The sequence below is a fragment of the Mus caroli genome, unplaced genomic scaffold (assembly GCF_978045245.1).
Source record: "Mus caroli unplaced genomic scaffold, Mus_caroli_1 scaffold_8, whole genome shotgun sequence".
Taxonomy (NCBI): domain Eukaryota; kingdom Metazoa; phylum Chordata; class Mammalia; order Rodentia; family Muridae; genus Mus; species Mus caroli.
Window position 1 is genome coordinate 59189561 of NW_028227263.1, and position 14848 is coordinate 59204408.

At 35.5% G+C, this 14848-nt stretch overlaps 1 protein-coding gene across 2 annotated transcripts in view; it reads right to left on the bottom strand.

Annotated features, from left to right (window-relative positions):
* The window catches only part of Nox4 (NADPH oxidase 4), a 146239-nt gene that overhangs the window by 82989 nt on the left and 48402 nt on the right, over window positions 1–14848 (bottom strand). For both annotated transcript variants that reach the window (XM_085841544.1, XM_021166295.3), the window contains exons 4-6: window positions 13857–13941; window positions 5107–5204; window positions 3271–3298 (exon numbers count right to left, since the gene is read on the bottom strand). In XM_085841544.1, the coding sequence (XP_085697670.1) occupies window positions 3271–3298; window positions 5107–5204; window positions 13857–13941 (211 nt within the window). The remainder of the gene's footprint in view (window positions 1–3270; window positions 3299–5106; window positions 5205–13856; window positions 13942–14848) is intronic.

A 14848-nucleotide genomic window follows, 5' to 3' on the forward strand; every position in this document is an offset into this window, starting at 1 on the left:
AAAAAAAAAAAAAAAAAATTAAAGTAGGAATTTATTGTAGGAGAAAGCACAAAGGCTTTCTGGCTTTGCCTTATTTTGCTTAATATAACTCCCAGTTCCATCCATTTTCTGTAAATGTCATTATTTCATTCGATAACATATATGTATCAGATTTTCTTTAGCTATTCATCTTGGTTAGTTCAATTTCTTGGCTACTATGAATAAAGAAGCATTAAATTTGCATGTGCAGGAATCTATCTGTCAAATGATTAGGAGTCCATATAGCTCAGTCACAGAGTATATCCCCAAAATATGCAATCCTTGGATTTAGTCCCAGAGAACTACTGGTCAAAATATATTACCTGTTGTAATTAAAATTACTGAAAAGGTAAGGATTGAGACCCCCTTAATGTAGCCCCAGGACCTACTTAGTGCAAGTAAACAGGCAAAAGCTAGATAACTTATTATGTGGATAATTATGTAGCTCTCTGCATCAAATTAAACATATAAAAACGTGGTTTTCTGTGTTCAATTAATCGTTGGTTGGCATTCCAAGTGTACCATTAGATATAAAATGAAGCTGGTCTAATGAGAAATCTTGGTCTAGTGGTACATCCAAGGCCGTTAAACAACATAGAAATTGCAGCATAGAGGATTTTAAGTAATAAACATTGAATCATCCCTGAAACATTGAATGGTCCCCAATGTACTCTTGTTTAGCAACTGAGCTAAGTTCTAATCTATTAGCCATTTATGGATACAATTTCCAAGACACAGGAAAAAAAGGCTAAAATTAATCACTAGTCAAGTTGTACTGGGCAAAGCTAAACTTGCCTATATGGAATTACACTTATTTTTCTGAAAATACTTGATCCTCTCAAAAAAATAAAGCCAAATATGTATATTTATTTTTAGGAGAAAGAAAACTGGCATGTGTTTTCTTATTTATTCATATCTACTCATATGAAAGCAACTAATTAGTAGCCTTTACAATACACAGTTGTACTATACCTCCCTGTGTGATACTTTACAATACACAATTGTATTATACTACCCTGTGTGAATGATTCTGAGCCACATTTGTTCCCTTATACAAAATGCAATTGGAAACACATCATATTCTACTCATTATCCTACTTCTTTTAACTTAATTAAAAACATAATTGTGTTTGTTTATGCACATTTTTCTTATTTTAATTAAATGTCAAGTATTTTATGCTCATCATGGAATATATTATTGAATTAGGAAATTTTTAGTATAGAAGCATTTTAAAGGGATGTGTGTATACTCAAAACTATTGAATTTATTGTATAAGTTCTTCCTTTCAATACTCTTTTCATTTCCTAAATACTAAGTGTAACTACTATATTGTATTTTTACGGGCCGTTAATTTTAAGAAATAATTTCTTAGTATACTAAAACATAATTAGGCACCAAGAGAGAAGACAATAGAATATTAAACTCACTACAGTACAAGAAAAGAACCAATAATAATGACAATGTTAGAAAAACCTTATAATGTTTAAATCCCATCTCAAAGAATGTTGCTTTACCTAGGTGCTATTCCTGAGAATATGCAAAGGTCTCTATGGAATGTAGTCTCTACTAGAGTTGAAGTGAAGACAATGAGGTTTTATTTGGGTTTAGTGATCTTCTACATAGTCAGAAGCATCAATTATGCTACTTTGTCTTGATGTAATACCTACATCAATATATTTTATATCTTTGAAACTCGTAGTTTTTGAAGAATGTTAAAAATCTCAAGGCATTCTTTCATTAAACTTCTTTTAGTAGAAAATATTAATTAAAAAACAAGTTTTTTTAGGAAGTCATGCAACATATTATGAGACTTATATATATAACATTCTGCTTGCACATATGCCTTACAGGCCAGAAGAGGGCACCAGATTTCATTATAGGTGTTGATGAACAACAACATGGTTGCTAGCAATTGAACTCAGACCTCTGGAATAACAGCCAGCTCTTAACATCTGAGCCAACCATCTCTCCAGCCCCACAGAAAATATTCTTTTTTTTTTTTGTTTTTTGTTTTTTTTTGTTTTTTGTTTTGTTTTTTTTTTTGTTTTTTTTCGAGACAGGGTTTCTCTGTATAGTCCTGGCTGTCCTGGAACTCACTTTGTAGACCAGGCTGGCCTCGAACTCAGAAATCCGCCTGCCTCTGCCTCCCGAGTGCTGGGATTAAAGGCGTGCGCCACCACGCCCGGCGAAAATATTCTTAAGACACAGTTCTGTTCTGTCTTTTGATTTAGTTCATGTGAATCTAAAATGTATTTATTTGTACATAATGCTTTGTTTTGATACTCTTTTCACTTTTATTTTTCCATCCAGTCACTAAAATTTAAGTCAAAACATGTTATTGATGAACAAAAGGCTAAGCAAAACTAAATTCTGTTCCTGAATAGAGAACTGTGAAATACTGTAACATGATAATGCAATAATTTTGTCATCAGAACAAAAACACTTTATGACTCTAAGATGTAGAAGGATAGATGTAAATTGCATTACTTTCTCATCATAAAACTAGTGCTAGGGAAAGGCAATGCATATAATTGGGTAATATTCCCCAGACACTTTGTATGTTTTATCTTTACTAGTTAATCACTGCTAATCATTTATCACAGATTGTCTCAATGCCCCAATCCCCCTCATACTTGACATACACGCTGAAAGCATCCTCGCAGTGCAACTTTCTCCAGTATTAGGGTTAATTTTTGAGTTGTAAAGTTGTGCATTTCCAATCAAATAATCTAGACTGACATTTCAAATGAATATTAACAAGGAATAATTAAATGTAAATGTAAAAATAACAGAGTCCCAACACATAACTTATTTTAATAAATTTCCCATTCATGGGTTTTAAGATCATGTCCCAGATATCACTTTAAGACAACTCAATTGCTAGAACTACACAAACACCTATAGTCCAATATTTTCCCTTCTACTCTGAGAGAAAGAACATGTATATTACCTGCCACAACACCAGCTATAGCAGGCCTTCATGAGACATGAGGATTATAGTGTTTTCATTTGAGCAACTTGCCAAAAACTGAATAGCAAACCAATGTGTCTGATTACTGTTTCTCTTTATTTATCCAAGACTCAAATTATTGGATTTCTTGAAACAGTTGGCATTGCAGCATTATAACTAAACTATTAATATCAATTATAGAATGTTGTAATTTAGCATGTATCAACTGATATATAATTTGACTATGCTTATTTTCAAAAACCTTTGTTTCATTCATTGTTGAAAAACAATAAAAACTTACTGGTTGTGAAGAGAAGTTTTCTGGGATCCTGAGAAAAGAAAAGAATAAAACATTTGACTGGAAAATAAAATGCTAGTGACACAAACCTATACAACACAAGAAGTTTACCAGGTGTGTTGCCATATATTAGGAATGACGGAACCCTTCATCCAGTACAAGTGATAGTCTCACTTAATTAATTCTCAGAACAATTTTGTATTATAAAAAGCAAAACTAGAGAAGTCTTACCAGCATAGAAAATGAGAGAGCATTGACTAAGTTAGGACAGATTATAAATCTCATTGCAGGCTGGCTCTCATGGTGGTGGTGTTTATTCAACAATTTTGAGATACAATAGTTTAAATTATAATGCAAAACTAAATATATATTGCATATAACATACATTATATGGTATATATATGTCTCATTATGCTGACCAGCAGATTGTAAATTTATAAATTCATTATTATCCTGCCTTTACAATCAAGATAGCTGTTAAACATATTGGGTTCAATGCTCAACCAAAAGGTAATTTTAAGACTAAAAACACCATCATAGTGGAATATTGGACAACTAAACATAGTAAGAAAGTAGGAAACATATTTGTAGGTATTAAAGAAGGATGGATTTAAGAAAGAGGAACATAAAAGGAAATGCTGTGCAAAGGAAACTGGAGTGGAGCCTGGAAACAAGCAACCATTGCTAATATGACAATAGGGCTGGAGGACAGTTCAGGGAGAGGAAGTGGAGATGTGAGAAATAGAACTCAGTCTGAAATCATGACATTTGGAGAGCTGTCACTGAGAAAGCTAAGAAGCTAGATTCGCCAGTGAATCTCAACTTTTTGTGCAGTACATAATCACCTGCTCGTTCTTTTTAAAAACAGCAATGCCCAGGCCCTAGTCAGACTAGCCCCATCATATTGATGCCTATAGACACTAGTAGAGACAAGAGATTTATCAAAAATTATTTGAGGCATTCAGTTTTACAATTTGTTTTGTTATTTGTTTCCTTTTAGGAAGACAATCAGATGATTAGAGTGGTATTAGCTGTGAGAGTGCTCATGGTATGTAAAAGAAAAAAAAATGGAGTCTGGGATGAGGGAAATGGTTAATGACAGGTTAAGTCACTGTAATTCATCAGAAAAGGTCAGAGAGTCAGCAGTTTGGCTTGAGTGTAGTCATGACCTTGGGAAATAATGACTCTCTGAAGACAATGTGAAAGTACTAGGCAACATAGACCTGACAATTGCTATATATTTGCTGAGCATCTGATTCTTCCTCAGCACATATAATTTAATCTCATGAACATATAAAAGATCATATGGAACAACATTGCCCCTAAGTTAGATCGCACATACTTGTAAATTCAGCTCAAGGTCATCTATCTCATGAAAATAAAGAACTCATAAAAAAAAACAATACATTTTTAAGTCAAATAAATTCATTATTTAGTATCGACAAATAATCAACCTACAGCTGTGCCCTTTTCCACCCAAGCACAGTAAGTGAGTTATTAAAGTATTTTTTCCTGAGATTGGCACTGTCAACACTCTCAACTAAATGGTAGGAATTAGACAAAAGCTGCTGGGAGTCGGAAAGCAGACCTGAGTGGCAACCTTCTGAATACTGCAGAATATAAAAAGTAGACACTGCAAACTCCCATTTTCAGCAGGAGAAACTATAGCATAGTAATTACCTGCAATTTCTATTGAAAGGGAATAAAACTCAACTTGACAACTGCATTTTAAAAGCACTCAAAGGAGCAGCAAGGTACAGATTTTCTGTAAAAATCACAGACCCTCATTAGTTATCTAATGACAAGTGAGCGGAAAATGGAAAAGCAGAGACCACCCACCTCATTCTGGTATCTTGCTGCATTCAGTTCAAGGAAATCTTCACTGTAGTTCACTGAAAAGTTGAGGGCATTTACCAAGTGGGCAGCTACATGCACACCTACAGAACCACACCAGGTATAAGTCAGTGGGGTTTCCACATATGATCCTTGGCTAGAAGTCATTTGTTCTCCATAAACAATTAGAGATTAAAACTAGAACTGCAATAGGTACATGAGCAATAAAATATTGAATTGAAATCATTCTAAAACACAAAATCAAATTCACCTGAATATAGATAGTTTACTAAATTTTCAAAAGCTAGAGTTAAATAACTATAGTAATTAAGGTTAAGATCTAGAGAAAATTCTAACTTAATGTCTCCCCCTACAAACACACACGCAGACATAGACACACACACAAGCACACACACACATTTTTAGATTTTGCATCTATCATTACAAACATTCATTTGTTCAATAAACTGTTTACTGGTTCCTGGATCCCTTTGTATTTCACACATTTCATCTTTCAAATAGCTCTAACCCACTCTACCTTATGCACTTCACTCTCATTCATTCCCAAATTGCAGCCTTCTAAACAGCTTCTAACCAGAAGAAATCTTCCACAATCAATAGATAATTTTCTAAACTCAACAGTAAAGGGTTGAGAGGCACTTCATGGGAAAAAAAAAAAAAAAAAACAACTTTGGAAAGTAGTGATTACCACATGACAACCAATCATCCTATAAAGGCACTGCCAACACAGTGCTCATCTGACTCTGAGCTCATATAAAAGATGCATGTGTCAGAGGATTACTAGAAGTTTGAAATAACCCATTTGTTCATAGCCAGCAATGAAAATTATCTCAAGATAGGAAAGGAGGGAGAAAGTGATCTGCTCAACTAGGCCTCAAAACCTCCTCCTTTCCCAATCTGTTTTTCCCTGGGGTTAAATGAGGGACACATTAACATTCTGTGATAACATACTGATTAAAGACACTCCTGTAGCCTTGGCCCTATAACCTATCTACTAGTTTTCAATTTATCTGTAAAATCATGAAGACAGTAATGAAAGATATAAAAGTTCTGTAATTATTAACAAGCCACTACAGGTTAAAATAATTTATTAAGTATGTTGTTTCAAAGGGAAGAATGGCTTGAAAAAATAGAAGAGCTTGCAGAGTGTAAAACGTAGACTATAAAATTCAGCATCACCAAGTACTATTCATTACCCACAAAGGACAATAAAGGCAAGAGAGGCTCAAAATGCCAAATAACCTAAAAGTTTATTTTTAGGAATTATAATTCAGGCTAAAAAGTTGGGTATCAAGATGGGTTGCATTAATATTAGGTATATTTAAAAAGAGCCATAAACTTACAGTACTTAAGAGGGTATGTTACTGGCAGAAGAATATACAAGTGGAATAAGGAAATAGAGAACCCAAAAATCTTTTCAAATGAATATAATTCATTAGTGTTTTAATAAAGAGCAGAGACAACACATGGAAGAAAATTGTAGGGTTTCAATAAACAGTCCTAGAACGACTGAATATTAAGCCCATTTAAAAAAAAAAAAAAAACTCAACACAATCTCTAGAAAGTCCAAGAGTCTTGGAAGGTGAGAGGCCTCCAGGACTCAGTGAAGATGACATTAGCTGAAATACCCAACAATTGGGAGATGAACCTGAAACGACCACCTCCAGTAGACAAACAGGGCTCCCAGTGGAAGGATGGGCCCACCCACCTACTTTCTTACTGTTCTGGGTCCCTTGGAACTGGAGTTATTAGCTTTTATGAACAACCAGATTTGAAGTCCAGTCCTCATAACTGAGCAGCACTCTGAAATGCTGAGCCATCTCTCTTAGCCCTGGTATCTTTCCATCTGACAGGTAAGTCACTGATCTCCTTTTAAGTTGGTTTGTCTTTAGCCTGAGAGTTATACTTTTCTGCATGTGAAGGCAGTTTGCTGGGCTCAATTTCATGACAATGCTCCTGTTTATCCACTAGGATTTTGGCTTCTGTGTAGAGAATCATGTGACTACAGTTGCATGGCATTATATCTGGACACACAACTCTGCCTCATTTCTCTTTGTGTCTTCTTTTTAAATTAAGTAACAAAATTGTGTACGCACACATGTGTCATGGTATATAGAGAGAGCGAAAGAGCTTCAAGAAAAGTTTCAAGAGTTAGATCTCACCTTCTACCTTCCTGAGGCAAGGTTTCTTTTCTTTCGACTGCACAACATATTCTAGACTAGCTAGGTAGCCCTGTGAGCTTCCACTCATTCTCCTGTCTCTGAACTTGCTGTAAGTGTTCATGGATGACTGATCGACACCACTGCATGTGGCTCTTTTTTTTTTTTTTTTTTTTTTTTTTTGGTTTTTCAAGACAGGGTTTCTCTGTGTAGCCCTGGCTGTCCTGGCACTCACTTTGTAGACCAGGCTGGCCTCGAACTCAGAAATCCGCCTGCCTCTGCCTCCCGAGTGCTGGGATTAAAGGCGTGCGCCACCACGCCCGGCTGCATGTGGCTCTTTGTGTGGGGTTTGGAGCTCACAAACTTCAGGTCAAGAGGCTTGTGTGGCAAATTGCTTTTACCCACTGAGTAATAGCTAAGGTTCTATAAAGCCTTTTTTTATATGTCAAGATTATGTTTACTCTTCTTCAAAAGTTGTGTGTGTGTGTGTGTGTGTGTGTGTATGCTTGTGTCTCTGTGTACATATACCATATGTGCACAAGTACCTGCAGATACCAGAGGAGGGTGTTGGATTCCTTGGAAATAGAGTTACAAGCAATTGTGACACACTCAGTGTGGGTACTGGGAACATAACTTTGGTCCTCTGGAGGAGTAGAAGTCCTTTTAGCCACAAAATTATCTCTCTAGCCCTGCATTATTTTCTCTCTTTGGTTCTTATACTTTTGTACTTTTACTTTTGCACTAAATTGTACTAAATTTTGTACTAAATTATAATTTTGTAAAAATTTTAATCAAAATTGAAGTTATAAAGCATAATGACTCAATCTTTGTTCTTTTTATTCATAACTGTTTTGGCTTTTCATTGTGTTTTTGCTTTCTCCTTACTTCCAAATAATTTGTAGTGTTAGAGTCTCTGATTCTATAAGGAACATTATTAACATTTTAATAGAAATTACATAGAATCTATGAATTAATATGTGACTCAATTCAAGGAAATAATCTAAGAAAATGATTGAAAAAGTAGACATTATTAAAATTTAAATACTTTCCTCCAGGAAAGTTTGAAAGAATAAGAACACAAGCCACAGATTGGGAGAAAACACTTTCAAAAGATATAAAGTCCTAACAAAGGACTCTTACTAAAACTATTCAAATCATACTTAAACAAATAGTTCAAAAATTATCTGATTATAAGAGGAAAAGATCTTAAAATAGATTTTACAAAAGAGGATTTATAATAATTAAGTATATGAAATGTTTCATATTCTGTATCATGAAATGTAATAAATATCTGATGGAATGGCAGAAATCCAGAATATAGCACATCAGATGTTGACAAAGATATGGAGAAACTGGAACTCTGCTTTACTGATGGTGGAATGGCCTCTTTGGAAGGTAAAATTTAACTTCCTTTACTCTCACACTTATCCAAACTACTTAAAAAACTTAATATCCACAAATATATAATAATATATATATATATATATATATATATATATACATAGAAGACAAAGACAGATTCAAAGGCAGATTCAAACAGACAGACAATATTTTAGAGCAACTTTATTCATAATGGCCAAAAGTTGGAAGCAACCTGGATGTAGGCAGATGATAACCTATAGTTTATCCAGGAAATAAACTATCAGTCCACTATGAAATGAAATGATTCATCCAGTGATAAAAATACAAGGAAAGAATGTAAATTTACGTGATGTAGTGGATAATACAAATGAGAAAGCCAGTGCACTCTATTGTTATAACTACTTGACATCTGAAAAGAAAATGGGAAATCTATGTAGATAGAAAAAAGCTAGTTTCAGCCATTTTGATTTGTATTTCCCTGAAGACTAAGTTTTTTTTTTATTCTATGAATGTCAGAATTTATTAAATATCTGTATATTCAAAAGGTTTAGCAAGTTCAATGACAGCATTTTGTCATAGTGTCTTACCTATCTTGGGAATCTGGTGAATATAGATGCAATTACTATTTCTATTTTTCTTTAGATATTTTCTTTATTTTTGTTGCAAATTTTATCCCTTTTCCCCATTTTCCCTCTGAAACTCCCCCTATTCCATCCCACCTCCCCTTGGCCACTAACCCACCCATTCTCCCTTCCCTGTCCTGGCATTCCCCTACACTGGGGCATCGAACCTTCATAAGACCAAGGGCATCTGCTTTCACTGATGTTCCACAAGGCCATCCTCTGCTACATATGTGGCTGGAGACATGAGTCCCTCCATGTGTGCCCTTTGGTTGGTGGTTTAGTCCCTGGGAGCTCTGGGGCTACTGGTTGGTTCACATTGTTATTCCTTTTATGGAGCTGCAAACCCCTTCAGCTCCTTGTGTCCTTTCTCTAGCTCCTTCATTGGGGACCCTGTGCTCAGTCCAATGGATGGCTATGAGCATCAACTTCAGTATTTGTCAGGCACTGGCAGAACCTCTCAGGAGAGAGCTATATCAGGCTCCTGTCAGTAAGCACTTGTTGGCATTCACAATAGTGTCTGGGTTTGGTAACTGTATATGGGATGGATCCCCATGTGGGACAGTTACTGGATGACCTTTACTTCAGTTTCTGCCCCAAGCTTTGTTTCTGTATTTCTTTCAATGGCTATTTTGTTCCCCCTTTTAAGAAGGACTGACATATCCACACTGTGGTCTTCTTTCTTCTTGAGCTTCATGTGGTCTGTGAATTATATCTTGAATATTCTGGTCTAATACCCTCTTATCAGTGAGTGCATACCATGTGTGTTATTTTGTGATTGGGTTACCTTACTCTGGATGATATTTTCTAGTTCCATCCATTTGTTTAAGAATTTCATGAATTCATCATTTTTAATAGCTGAGAAGTACTCCATTGTGTAAATTTACCTAATGTACCATATTTCTGTATACACTCCTTTGTTGAATGACATCTGGGTTCTTTAGGCTCTTAGATATTATAAACAAGGCTGTTATGAACATAGTGGAGCATGTGTCCTAATTACATGTTGGAGCATCTTCTAGATATATGCCCAGGAGTGGTATTGCTGGATCCTCAGTAAGTACTATATCCAATTTTCTGAGTAATCACCAAACTGATTTCCAGAGTGGTTGTACCAGTTGGCAATCCTACAAGCACTGGAGGAGTGCTCCTCTTTCATCACATCCTGACCAGCATCTGCTGTCACCTGAGTTTTTGATCTTAGCCATTCTGACTGGTGTGAGGTAGAATCTCAGGTTTGTTTTGATAGCATTTCTCTGATGACTAAGGATGTTGAACATTTCTTTATGTGCTTCTCAGCCACTTGATATTCCTTGGTTGAGAAATCTTTGTTTAGCTCTGTACCCCATTTTTAATAGGGTTATTTGATTCTCTAGAGTCTAACTTCTTGAGTTCTTTGTATATATTGAATATTAGCCTTCTACCAGACATAAGGCTGGTAAAGATCTTTTCCCAATCTGTTGGGTTGTCATTTTGTCCTATTGACAGTGTTCTTTGCCTTATACAAGCTTTGCAATTTTATGAGGTTCCATTTGTCAATTCTTGATCTTAGAGCATAAGCTATAAGTGTTCTGTTCAGGAAATTTTCCCCTGTGCCTATGTGCTTGAGACTCTTCACCACTTTCTTTTCTTATAGTTTCAGTGATTTGTGTTTTATGTGGAGGTCCTTGATCCACTTGGACTTGAACATTGTACAAAGAGATAAGAAAGGTTTGATTTGCATTTTTCTACATGCTGACTGCCAGTTGAACCAGCACTAAGGATGTTTTTAAGTGCTTTTCAGCTATTAGAGATTCCGTTGTTTGAGAATTGTGCTTACCTCTGTATATCATTTTTAAAATGGACTATTTAGTTTCCTGGTGTCTAATTTCTTGAGTTCTTTTTATATTTTAAATATTAGTCCTCTGTTGGATGTACATTGAATAAAGTTCTTTCTCCATTGTTTAGGCTGCTGTTTAGTCCTATTGGTGGTATCCTTAGCCTTGCTGAAGGTTATCAGTTTCATGAGGTCCCCACTTATTAATTGTTGATTATAGAGCCTGAGCCATTGGTGTTCTGTTCTGGAATATCTCCTGTGCCAATGTATTCAAGAAACTTCCCAACTTTTTTTTCTATTATATTTGGTATTTGTGGTTTTATGTTAAGGTCTTTTATCCAGTTGAACTTGAGTTTTGTGTGAGGTGATAAATGTGGTTCTATTTGCATTCTTCTACATGTAGACATCCAGTTAGAATAGTACCATTTGTTGAAGAATCTTTCTTTTTTCCCACTGTATGGTTTTGGCTTCTTTGTTAAAAGTCTAGTGTCCAGCCAGGCTTGGTGGCCCATGCCTTTAATCCCAGCACTTGGGAAGCAGAGGCAGGCAGATTTCTGAGATCAAGGCCAGCCTGGTCTACAAAGTGAGTTCCAGGACAGCCAAGGCTATACAGAGAAACTCTGTCTCGAAACAAACAAACAAACAAACAAACAAAGTCTAGTGTCCTTAGGTTTGTGGGTTTATTTCTGGGTTTTCAATTTGATTCCATTTTACACCCATCAGAATGGAACAGATCAAGTGACGGCATATGATGGACAGAATTTGGAGCAAGAGGAAGACTCCTCCATTGCTTGTCGAAGTGCAAACTTGTACAACCACTTTGGAAATCAGTTTGATGGTTTATCGGAAAACTGATAATAGTTCTACCCCAAAACTCAACTATACCACTCCTGGGCATATACCCAAAAGATGCCTTACTATACCACTAGACTCTTTCTCAATTATGTTCATAGCTGTTTTATTTGTAATAGCCAGAAATTGCAAACAACTTAAATGTCCTTAACTGAAGAATAGAAAAAGAAAATTTGGTACATCTAAACAATGTAATTCAGCTATTAAAAACAGAGACATCATGAAATTTGCAGACAAATGGATGGACCTAGAAAATATTATCCTGAGTGAGGTAACTGAGACATGGCATTCACTCACTTATGAGTGTCATTAGCCATAAAGTACAGGATAACTATGCCAAAATCCACAGTCTCATAGAAACTAGTAGGAGAGCACATGGGAGGATGCTTGAATTTCATACAGAAGAGTAAATAAAATGGACATTGGAGGTGGAATGAAGAAGGGATCTGGATGAGAGGGGATTGAGGGTCAGTGAGATTGGGGATCAGGTGTGGGGAGATGGGGTTGGGTGGGAGATGGTTGAGAGAGAGAACGGAAATTGGTAGAGATCATCTCTGGACTATTTGGAGACATGGGACAGTGGAGACTGCCAGGAATCTATGGGGGTATCCATTGCTGAGAACCCCTAGTATCACGGGACATAGAGACTGAAGTGTCCACCTCCTATAGTGAGGTAGAACTTCCAGTGGAGGAAGGAGGATATCAACTCACCCACAATACCTTTGACCCAAAATCTGTTCTGCCTACAAGATGCACAGGGAAAAAAATAAAGGCAGAGATTGAGGTAATATTCCAATGATTGATCCAACTTGAGACCAATACAATGAGAGAAAGCTAATCTCTGACACGATTAATGATACTCAGCAATGTTTGCAGACAGAAGCCTATCATAATTCTGCTGAATGGCTTCATTCAGCAGCTGATGGAAACATGCAGAGTCCCAGCAGGAGGACATTGAGGAGTCTTGTGGAAGAGTGTGGGATATAAGTGAGTGAGCAAGAGGAGTCGGGAATACCACAAGAATACCTACAGAGTTAACTAACCTGGGCTCATGGGGCTCACAGAGACTGAACCACCAACCAAAAAAACATGCAGAGGCTGGACCTAGGACCCTTCTGCACCCATGCTGCAAATTGATGTCCCACAGTAGGCAGGTACCCAAGTGGGGTTCTTCCCCTTCTCTAAGGATTCATGAGGGAGAGATGGGGAATAGAGAAGAGAGGGGATCTGCAACTAGGAGGTAACATGAATAAATCAGTTAATGGGGGAAAATGTATCATATCAGAGAGAGGAGAAACATGAACTTTCAGAACACTGAGTATGCTCAGAACAATGAAAATGTTCATTATGATACTGTAATCATGGATACTTATTACTATTTACATACTTAAACCTATAACATATTATGTAGAAATATTCAAGATTAAAACTTAAAGTTTACATTTGCTAACTTGAGATGAATCAAGATAAAATGACACAGATGTAAAGTCTATTCTTCTATACAATTTATATTATCAATATAAATAATACTTGTCAAATATATCTTGACCTAGAATCATATTTTAAAATGAAAATTTCACATTTTTAATATTCATTTTTATGTAATACAATGTTACCTTTAAGCCTGGAATAAGTCTCCTTATTTTAAACTTTACAAATTAACTTATTTACTATTATAAGAAAATCAGTATGAGCTTACATCTAGCATTTGGAAACTTAATGCAAAATGCCACAAGAAACACCTATGCTCTGTAACTGCCCTCACAACTCTCTTCTAACTCTCACAAAAGAGGCACTAACATAAATAACTAGAAAATCATCAAATAAGATCATTATAGGTGACAACATACAGAACAACACAATCAACTCTTTCTACCTTGGTAAAATATACAATTCTAATAAAATAGTGCTATTTAGCTCTCTCACCTGAGAAAATACAGATAGTTATGCCACATGTGATGTGTAGAGTCTTGCTTTTATCCAACAATCTTCTTGTTCTCCTGCTAGGGACCTAAATAAAAATTATTTACTACAGTAAAAATAATACAACCTGTCAAAATATGGTTAAAAATGTTCACTATAGCATTGATCATAGCATGAAAAATATTGATAATTCAACACGTCTCCTAGTCAAAAGTGAGAGAACTGTGGCATAACTAGTCTCTGAAGCCTTTCAAATGAATGTGAAAAGATGTTATTTACTTGAAAAACACCTGAAAAACATAAACTGTTAGATGAAAAAGTTAGAAACTACACTGTGATTCCACAAAATGTCACTGTACATAAATGTCTATGCTGACATTTGTCCCCAACTGTCATGAGCGGTTGTTCTGTTGGACCACAGTCAGGGGAAACTTTCTGATAACCTGGTATATATATATATATATATATATATATATATATATATATATATATATATATAAAATGTTTAAATTTGATAGAATATAGGATATCCTTTGTGCTGCAAAGACCTAAGGTTATTTTTAAGTAAGACCAATGGGATCTGTGGTTTTAAATGTCGGCTTGATCTTGTAGAAAATTAAATGTCAAGGATTTTTGAATATCTGTGCTTCATACTGGGCAACAACTCTTTAAGACCTATTACCTACTGAGAAACATGGGAGGGAACGTTTCACTTTCTGGCACTTATAGTGCCTCTCTTCATGCCAAGCCAATGGCCAGTAGAGAGATCAAATCCTAGCATTTAACAATAGTAGTCAACCTAGGGAATGTTATTTCCATAAATGACTGAAAAAATAAAGTGTTTCCAAATATAATTACCTTAGAAAACTAAAAAGATGTTGATTCAGTAAATCAGCATTACACACTGCAAAGATCACTAAAACCTCTGAAAACATAATTATCTATCCATGAATCCCTCATTATTTTAGTAAAAAAGCAAAACATACATACAAACA